The sequence below is a fragment of the Nansenia antarctica genome (genome assembly GCF_963989245.1).
Source record: "Nansenia antarctica genome assembly, chromosome: 10".
NCBI lineage: Eukaryota > Metazoa > Chordata > Actinopteri > Argentiniformes > Microstomatidae > Nansenia > Nansenia antarctica.
Genome location: NC_137680.1, coordinates 23,077,955 through 23,088,234, shown reverse-complemented (window position 1 = coordinate 23,088,234; position 10,280 = coordinate 23,077,955). Strand labels below are relative to the sequence as shown.

The following is a 10,280-nucleotide window of genomic DNA, read 5'->3' as shown; positions in this document are numbered from 1 at the left end:
GCGGGCCGCCACGAATCAATGCATATAGAGGAAACACTGATATTGCCCAGCGCTGCAGTAAGATATATTGGAGAAATCACGCAATGCGGGTGGATTGAAAATACGGAACAAACAGCGTTCCGTATTGGTTCAAAACGGAACGCATCTTTTAACTGTCAAATAAGGAACGATTCCGTATTTCAAGGTACGGGTGGCAACCCTATAAGCTGTCTGGGGGCTAGCTGTCTGGAGGCTAGCTGTCTGGAGGCTAGCTGTCTGGAGGCTAACTGTCTGGAGGCTAGCTGTCTGGAGGCTAGCTGTCTGGAGGCTAGCTGTCTGGAGGCTAGCTGTCTGGAGGCTAGCTGTCTGGAGACTACCTGTCTGGGGGCTAGCTGTCTGGAGGCTAGCTGTCTGGAGGCTAGCTGTCTGGAGGCTAGCTGTCTGGAGGCTAACTGTCTGGAGGCTAGCTGTCTGGAGGCTAGCTGTCTGGAGGCTAGCTGTCTGGAGGCTAGCTGTCTGGGGTCTAGCTGTCTGGAGGCCAGCTGTCTGGAGGCTAGCTGTCTGGAGGCTAGCTGTCTGAAGGCTAGCTGTCTGGGGGCTAGCTGTCTGGAGGCTAGCTGTCTGGGGGCTACCTGTCTGGAGGCTACCTGTCTGGAGGCTAGCTGTCTGGAGGCTAGCTGTCTGGAGGCTAGCTGTCTGGAGGCTAGCTGTCTGGAGACTACCTGTCTGGGGGCTAGCTGTCTGGAGGCTAGCTGTCTGGAGGCTAGCTGTCTGGGGGCTACCTGTCTGGGGGCTAGCTGTCTGGAGGCTAGCTGTCTAGTCTAGCTAACGCTAAGAAGCCATGACACACGACAGCCCAGACGGTCTTATTACCCAGCATGCAAAGCATTGTCAACAAGATGCTATGCTAGGCCCACAAGCTGCCTCTCATCCATCCCTGCCTGAACAATAACCACGTCTGCTGTGTGTGTGTGTGTGTGTGTGTGTGTGTGTGTGTGTGTGTGTGTGTGTGTGTGTGTGTGCGTGTGTGTGTGTGTGTTTGTGTGTGTGTGTGTGTGTGTGTGTGAGTGTGTGCGTGTTGGCTGTCAGAGGGAGAAAGAGTGTATGTTTTTTAATACATTTTAGACTGGGGGTGAGTCTGGTAGTAGAGCGGCTTAGCACAATAATTGTGCACTTTTTGAAGAAAGCATAAAATGTCTAACATAGTTAGTACATACCATAAGGTTTATTTTCAGATGTGGAGGGAAGTCAGATTTGACCCCAGAGGCCCGGGAGAGGTCAAATTCAAGATGGCCGCCTGTCCACCGTGTCTAATGTTAAAACATGCTTAATTTTGGAACCAAACAGAGTAGAAAAACACTTTAGGTGTCCTTTCCAACTAAGTTAGGGATGCCCATTCATTTGGTGATACTTTTGAGATTGCCAGAATTCAAGAAAATGCAATTAAGTCAAAGTCAAGGTCAGATTACATTGAAATTACATGATTACATGAAACTTTGCTTCCATTTTGACACTATTGTTATGGTTAGTGTAGAGGAGTAGTACACACTATGCAGACATAGGCAGGCAAAGGATGCAAAAAGATGCTTAATTTCCAAAACAAAATTGTACACAGAACTCAAAGTACACACAACTAACAAACTAACGACAAACCGACAAAAGACAAGGGAAGGCATGGGGGGATATAAGGGAAGACATGAGGGGATATAAGGGAGGACATGAGGGGATATAAGGGAGGACATGAGGGGATATAAGGGAGGACACGAGGGGATATAAAGACAAGGGAAGACATAAGGGGATATAAGGGAAGACATGAGGGGAACAAAAGCACAGATCAGTGCACTTAAGTGCAACTTTGGCACACTTGCACCATCCAGTGCACCCTGTCTCACAGCGACAGCGGATTAATTCATGGCACGATTTTGATGCTTCAGGGAGAGTGGTCCAGAGCGGCTGCCACCCAGTTCTTTCCTTTGTCCAGCCCCAGTCAGATGGCTCTGGCATCTCTGGATCCAGGACCAGTACCTGGTTCCAACAGTTGGCCTGGTAGCAAGTGCGCTTGAAGTGCTCTTTGAGGGCTGCCTGGGTTGGAGGAATGTTCTCTAAAGTTCTGAACTTCTGTGTGAAGAGCTGTTTCCTGGCATCATTCACCTCCGTGCTCTCACTGGTTCGGTCATCAGCACCACAAATCGTTCTAGCAGTAACTTTGATTCTTCACTGACCTCACTTGGCACAGGAGTTCATGGAAAGCATCATTGACCTCTGGGAAAGACTTCCAAGTCTCCCAGGCAGTCTTCTTTCCTCGGCCAGCGAATGCAGAGACAGTGTCACACCCAGTGAAATCGTGAAAGACTGTTAGAGTCTGGCACTGTGTAGGATTCATTGTGGCAACCATTTGGTGAACAGCTATGTATCGTAAGCTTGACCCGACACCAAAGGCAACCCACAGCTCATCATTCAATGTGTTTGCATGTTACAGTTAGGAACTATGGCTTTACTCAAGTGTACTAATATTGTCTGTTCATAGTAAGTCAGTTTACTTGTTATATTTACCTGTTGATATTTAGTCTGAAGTGCTCTCTGTCTCGTGCATACTGCACTATCACGGAGTGTACTGACTTCTACTCTACTGGCGTTAGCTACTGGTGCCCTAGAGGGCCATCTGCTGATAACGCTGTGCTTAGCAGGAATAAATAAAATAACCACACATCCCAGTAAATAATAACTAATAACTGAATAATGCAGGGGAATAAAAAAGTAATTTTTTCATAAATACAGAGTTCATAAATAAAAGAGAACAACTAATTGTGTTTTCTGAGGTAAAGTTTTACATAGACCTTGACCTAAATGCATTTTCTTGAATTCTGGCAATCTCAAAAGTATCACCAAATGAATAGGCATCCTTAACTTAGTTGGAAAGGACACCTAAAGTGTTTTTCTACTCTGTTTGGTTCTAAAATTAGGCGTGTTTGAACATTAGACACAGGGCCTGGCGGCCATCTTGAATTTGACCTCTCCCGGGCCTCTGGGGTCAAATCTGACTTCCCTCCACATCTGAAAATAAACCTTATGGTATGTACTAACTATGGTAGAAATGTCATGCTTTCTTCAAAAAGTGCACAATTCCTCATAATATGAGAGCTTAGCCGCTGTACTATGGAGTTTAAAGGTTGAGAAAACGCTGAACTGGAGAGCCAAGTGTCCTGTGTGGTGTCTACCTAGCAACAACACTCTGATTGGCTACAAAACGAAACATCGACATTTGATGGGAGGAGGGTATGTCAGAGGATGTATGTCGATGCTCAGACGTGAAAACTCTGAAACTATCCTGAGAGACAGAGAGAGAGAGAGAGAGAGAGAGAGAGAGAGAGAGAGAGAGACAGAGAGAGAGAGAGACAGAGAGAGAGAGAGAGACAGAGAAAGACAGAGAAAAAGAGAGAGAAAGACAGAGAGAAAGAGGAGAAAAGCAGACCCCTGGAGTTCCTGTGTGTGATACTGAGGTAACGTTCCCTCTTCTTTCACCTGACACAACCCCGGCAGCTAACCTGACTGACGGGTGTGTGTCTGTTCTGCGTGTGTGTGTGTGTCTGTTCTCTGTGTGTGTGTGTGTGTGTGTGTGTCTGTTTTGTGTGTGTGTGTGTGTGTGTGTGTCTGTTCTCTGTGTGTGTGTGTGCGTGTGTCTGTTCTGTGTGTGTGCGTGTGTCTGTTCTGTGTGTGTCTGTTCTGTGTGTGTGTGTGTCTGTTCTGTGTGTGTGTGTGTGTTCATCTCAGACCAGAAGGAGTGTGTGTGTGTGTGTGTGTGTGTATGTAATCATCTCAGACATGAAGGAGCGTGTGTGTGTTCATCTCAGACCAGAAGGAGTGTGTGTGTGTTGAGAGAACATGGATCCTGGTGTGCTGCTGATGGTCCTCTCCTGTGTGTGTGTGTGTGTGTGTCTGTTCTGTGTGTGTGTGTGTGTGTCTGTTCTGTGTGTGTGTGTGTGTGTGTGTGTGTGAGTGTGTGTGTGTGTGTGTGTGTGTCTGTGAGTGTGTGTGTGTGTGTGTGTGTGTGTGTGTGTGTGTGTACAATACAAGGTGGTCCCACACAGGAAAATGAGACCACAGAGCCGTTTGATTTAACGGAAACTCGACTGTGTGTGTGTGTGTGTGTGTGTGTGTGTGTGTGTGTGTGTGTGTGTGTGTGTGTGTGTGTGTGTGTGTGTGTGTGTGTGTGTGCGCGCATGTGTGCATGTCAACTTCTCTCTGTCAGAGACACCAGTGCAACAGTATAATGAGTTAATGGTTAATGGTGTTTAATGGTGTTTAATGGTGTTTAATGGTGTTAAATAGGTGTTTAATGGGTGTCTCTCCTCTGTCCTCAGCCATGTCTGTAGCTGACCAAGGTATGGATAACGTATAACACCACACGTCATAGAATTATTGTAAAATAATTACATGAATTGATATTTATTTATTAAATCAAGTAAATACTTAAGAACATAGAAGCTACCTAGCTGCTGTTAACCTGAACTATGCTAGCTACCTACCTGCTGTTAGCCTGAACTATGCTAGCTACCTAGCTGCTGTTAACCTGAACTATGCTAGCTACCTACCTGCTGTTAACCTGAACTATGCTAGCTACCTAGCTGCTGTTAACCTGAACTATGCTTGTTACCTAGCTGCTGTTAACCTGAACTATGCTAGCTACCTAGCTGTTGTTAGCCTGAACTATGCTAGCTACCTAGCTGCTGTTAACCTGAACTATGCTAGCTACCTAGCTGCTGTTAGCCTGACAGGTCCTAGCAGCCAGACATCAGAGGACAAGCTGGTAGTAGTGCATCATGGGAGGGGTGTGATACCAGCTGGTTGTAGTGCATCATGGGAGGGGTGTGATACCAGCTGGTTGTAGTGCATCATGGGAGGGGTGTGATACAAGCTGGTTGTAGTGCATCATGGGAGGGGTGTGATACCAGCTGGTTGTAGTGCATCATGGGAGGGGTGTGATACAAGCTGGTTGTAGTGCATCATGGGAGGGGTGTGATACAAGCTGGTTGTAGTGCATCATGGGAGGGGTGTGATTACAAGCTGGTTGTAGTGCATCATGGGAGGGGTGTGATACAAGCTGGTTATAGTGTATGGGAGGGGTGTGATACCAGCTGGTTATAGTGCATCATGGGAGGGGTGTGATACCATGACAATGAGCCTGTCCTCCGATTTCTACCGCCTCCAGTCTCTGCTGCATCAGACCTAACCCACATGTTGAACTATGAGTCTTTATTTCCTGTCATATCTCCTCATATCACCCACTCTTCTCCTCTCCTCTCTTCTCTCTCTCTCCTCTCTCCTCCACTCCACTCCTCTCCTCTCCTCTCCTCTCCTCTCTCCTCCTCTCCTTTCCTCTCCTCTCCTCTCTCCTCCTCTCCTCTCCTCTCTCCTCCTCTCCTTTCCTCTCCTCTCCTCTCTCCTCCTCTCCTCTCCTCCACTCCTCTCCACTCCTCTCCTCTCCTCTCCTCTCCTCTCCTCTCCTCTCCTCTCCTCTCCTCTCCTCTCCTCTCCTCTCCTCTCCTCTCTCCTCCTCTCCTCTCCTCTCCTCCTCTCCTCTCCTCCTCTCCTCTCCTCCTCTCCCTCCAGACAGTACTTCCTGCTATAGGATGGATCCTGTCACCATGGCCGTGGTCATCGTAGCTGACGTCATTCTGACGCTGGCGGTCGTCATGGTTACCTACCACTGCGCCAGCCGTCGCAGGCAGAGGAAGGACAGGGGTATGTATCCATGGCAACGTCCGTCTCACAGCCTTGTATCCATGGCAGCGCCCTAGCTACTACTACGCCTTCGGTCCCATTCAGGGAGTAGAGAAGGCGGGGCCTAAACTACACACACACACACACACACACATACACACACACACACACACACACACACACACACGACTGGAAACATCATTAGTTATATGCAAACAACACATACACTGAATAACTCCCCCCACCCCCTCTCTCTCTCTCCCCCCTCTCTCCCCCCTCTCTCTCTCTCTCCCCCCTCTCCCCCCCTCCCCCTCTCCCCCTCTCTCTCCCCCCTCTCCCTCTCTCTCTCCTCACAGCTGATAAGGTCTACATGAACGTCAGAGCCAACTGCAAGGCCTGAAGACCCCAGAGACACACACACACACACACACACACTATCACACACTATCACACACACACTCACACAAACATGCATACACACACACACACACACACACACACACACTATCACACACACTATCACACACACACTCACACAAACATGCATACACACACACACACACACACACACACACACACACACTATCACACACACACTCACACACACACGCACACACACACACACACACTCACACAAACATGCATACACACACACTATCACACACACACACACACACACACACACTCACACACACACACACACACACACACACACACACACACACACACACACAGCCTGCCTGGTTCGGTGGCCACCATGTGTGTGTTATGACAGGTCAAATGTAACTGTTGTTTAACCTCCTGGATGAAATAAAGGTTTGCTTGTATGTTACTGCCCACTAGAGGTCAGATGTGTTACTGCCCCCTAGAGGTCAGATGTGTTACTGCCCCCTAGAGGTCAGATGAATGAATGAATGAATGGTCTTTATTGTCATTGATATAGTACAGGTACCAAACAACGAAATTTGGGAGGGGGGGCTCCCCTGGTGCTAGGAAAAAAAACTAAAAACAAGAAGGGAAAAGAGCTGGTTTACATAAAGGCTATGTACACTATCCACTATACTTCTTCTTCGGCGTATGGGTAGTTGTTTTTCCTCTCCACTCCACCAGGCTCGGGGCCGAGGGGCTACCCTTTTACCACCCCGAGACCTGGTTGAGGGGCTCACCCGGGCTATATTTCTGGACACCCCTCCAGAAGCCACGTCATCGTCTCGTCATCTAATACCGACAGACCATGCATCCCGTTGGGTGGGTGGTACACCGGGCAATCCAGGATAATATGGTCTGCGGTTTGGTCCTCTGCGCCACACTCGCACGACGCATTTGGGGCCAAGCCAATCCACTATACTATACTATACAAATAAAACACTGTGCTGTACTCTATGCTATGCTATACCTATTCTAACATTTCCTATTCTCTGAACCTTATGTACCCTAGGGTTGTCATATTGCACATAGTGTTATTGCACATTCATTTAAAGTGTCGCAGTTTGCAGGTTTGAAATGTACACAGTTGTGTTTCAGTATTACACTTGATTTCAATCTAGTAGCTGCCATCAATTTGTCTAGATTGTCCAGGGCCTAGAACCTAGGTCTTTGCTGTGTTCAGGGCCTGAATGGCCCTGGGGTAGAAGCTGAGCTTCAGTCTGTTTGTCCTTGCGAACATGGTCCTGAACCGCCTGTTCGAGGGCAGCCGAGCAAAGTGTTCGTACCCAGGGTGGGATGGGTCTCTGGAGATCTTGGAGGCCTTCCTGAGGCAGCGTGTGTTGTACAGCTCTTCCAGAGAGGGGAGGGGGGCGCCGGTGATCTTCTGGGCCGATCTCACGACTCTCTGTAGCGCATTCCTCTCTGCGGCTGTGCAGCTGGAGAACCACACGCAGATGCAGTAGGTGAGGATGCTCTCCACTGCGCAGCGGTAGAAGGTCACCAGCATCTCCTGTCCGATGTGGTCTTTCCTGAGGACTTCCTACAGTGTGAGAGACAATGTGGTGTGAGAGACAATGTGGTGTCATAGATAGTTGACATACGCTGTCACACACACACACACATATCTGCATCCTTTGACTTTACCATCAGTGTAAGGGTCAGGGTCAGGGCTAGGGTTAGGGTTAGGGGTTAGAGGTTAGAGGTTAGGGTAGTTAAGGTACTTAGGGTTAGGGTAGTTAAGGTACTTAGGGTTAGGGGTTAGGGTAGTTAGGGTTTGGTGTTTTTTTAAAAGACACAATTGTCCTTTGTGCTCAGGCAAACTGTTCAGCTCTCCCTCTGTTAACACCAGACAGTAAGGCCTGTTAACACCAGACAGTAAGGCCTGTTAACACCAGACACTAAGGCCTGTTAACACCAGACACTAAGGCCTGTTAACACCAGACACAAAGGCCTGTTAACACCAGACACTAAGGCCTGTTAACACCAGACAATAAGGCCTGTTAACACCAGACACAAAGGCCTGTTAACACCAGACACTAAGGCCTGTTAACACCAGCCACTAAGGCCTGTTAACACCAGACACTAAGGCCTGTTAACACCAGACACTAAGGCCTGTTAACACCAGACACTAAGGCCTGTTAACACCAGACACTAAGGCCTGTTAACACCAGACACTAAGGCCTGTTAACACCAGACACTAAGGCCTGTTAACACCAGACACTAAGGTCCAAGGGTTGAGGAGGGTGGTGTTAATCGCAGGGTTGAGGAGGATGGTGTTAATAGCAGGGTTGAGGATGGTGGTGTTAATATGGGGATAATACATTAAAGTGTTTTACAGAAATAAGTAAGTATCTAAATATAAAATCCAAAAGGCAGCCTGCTTCATTTCAAATTGCATAGGAAAAGGTATTTAATTTACTTTTGCAAAAGGAGAACGTTTACAGCGTGTCAAGATCTCTCTTGTTACGACAAACGTTCTCTGGAAAGTCTACAGAAGTTCACTGGTCACATCTCTTTTTATACACCTAGATTACAAATCCGCCCTTAGGTCAGGTCAAACCAATCATTAGCAAGGGGTGTGGATTTGTATATGGAGGAAGATGATGAGGGATGAAGGTTATGGGGGAATCCAGCCCTCCCTTCCTTACGGTATAACAAAGGTGAGGAATGATGGCACCAGAGTGAACAATAGCAGGGCAATCACTCTGGTGTGACTCAGCATTGTCTTGAGTTTCTAGGGTCAAAGACAGACTATGGAACACAGAAAGGTAATTGCATATATTCAAATGTATGGCACAGGAAGACAAGTAGAGGAACTGGTTTCATTGTGTGTTTAGCTGAGGTCATCAATGTGTTGATTCTGGCTAAATCTGACTGTCTAGTGACTGTTGTGAATTCAGTCTTAAAGGTCTTTATCAATAATTAAAATATCTTAGTAGGCATATTTTCCACCATAAGTGGTAAGTGCTTGGAAAATAATATATAAAAGGATATTCAATAAAAGGATATATAATAAAATGACCAGATGAAAAACACTAATCAAAATAATTAGACAAAAAAATGTTAAGGAAAAAATAATTGCTGAAGTAAAGTGCACCATAAATATAGAAAACAACACAGTCACTCCAGTCACATGTGTGTGTGTGTGTGTGTGTGTGTGTGTGTGTGTATGTGTGTGTGTGTGTGTGTGTGTGTGTGTGAGTCAGTGAGTCTATGAACACATGGAATCTCCCCGAAGCCCAAAGCGTTTCCATGGAGAAACAGGAACAAGGTTTCCATGGTAACACAGGTTAGGGAACTGGGCTGCCGTCCGTAGTGTGTGTGTGTTACATCCGTAGTGTGTGTGTGTGTTACATCCATAGTGTGTGTGTATGTGTGCGTGTGTGTTAGGTCTGTAGTGTGTGTGTATGTGTGTGTGTGTGTGTAATTTTAATTAATAAATTTTGCCATTTAGCAGACGCTTTTAATCCAAAGCGATTTACAATTACGAATTACAGGGACATTCCCCCTGGAGTAACTGAGGGCTAAGTGCCTTACTCAAGGGCACACTAGTAGTGGTGTGGTTTCAGGCGGGATTTGAACTCACAACCTTCTGATCACAAGTCCAACTCACTATCCACTAGACCACCACTACCCCACTGCCGTCCGTAGTGTGTGTGTGTGTGTGTGTGTGTGTGTGTGTGTGTTACATCCGTAGTGTGTGTGTGTGTGTTACATCCATAGTGTGTGTGTATGTGTGTGTGTGTGTTAGGTCTGTAGTGTGTGTGTGTATGTGCGCGTGTGCGTGTGTGTTAGGTCTGTAGTGTGTGTGTGTGTGTGTGTGTGTTAGGTCTGTAGTGTGTGTGTGTGTGTGTGTGTTCTACAGCTGGTGTGTTAGTTAGTCTTTTGGTGTTTAATAAGTTGTTTTCAAGCTGTGGTGGAGCTGCCGGGTGTGTTGCTACGGTAACCACCACAGCGGCCAATCACAGGTCACCATCTGTGCCCTCCGCGCTCCGCCAGGACAGGAAACGGTCTGCTGGAGGTGCCGTGGTAACCATGGTAACTGCCTTCCACAGGAAGTGATATGATAACAGCTCACACACAGAGACACACACAGAGACACCTTCTACTAGACCTGGCTCTCTGTGTGTGTGTGTGTGTGTGTGTGTGTGTGT

The 10,280-nt window shown here is 47.3% G+C and overlaps 1 protein-coding gene across 1 annotated transcript in view; it reads left to right on the top strand.

Moving 5' to 3' along the window:
* Positions 1-5,624: 5,624 nt before the first annotated feature.
* LOC308166770 (B-cell receptor CD22-like) overlaps positions 5,625-10,280 on the top strand; it is a gene marked incomplete at both ends in the record, with an annotated part of 29,856 nt that continues 25,200 nt past the window's right edge. Inside the window, one exon of the mRNA XM_080541096.1 lies at positions 5,625-5,721. Within this exon, the coding sequence (XP_080397222.1) occupies positions 5,625-5,721 (97 nt within the window). The remainder of the gene's footprint in view (positions 5,722-10,280) is intronic.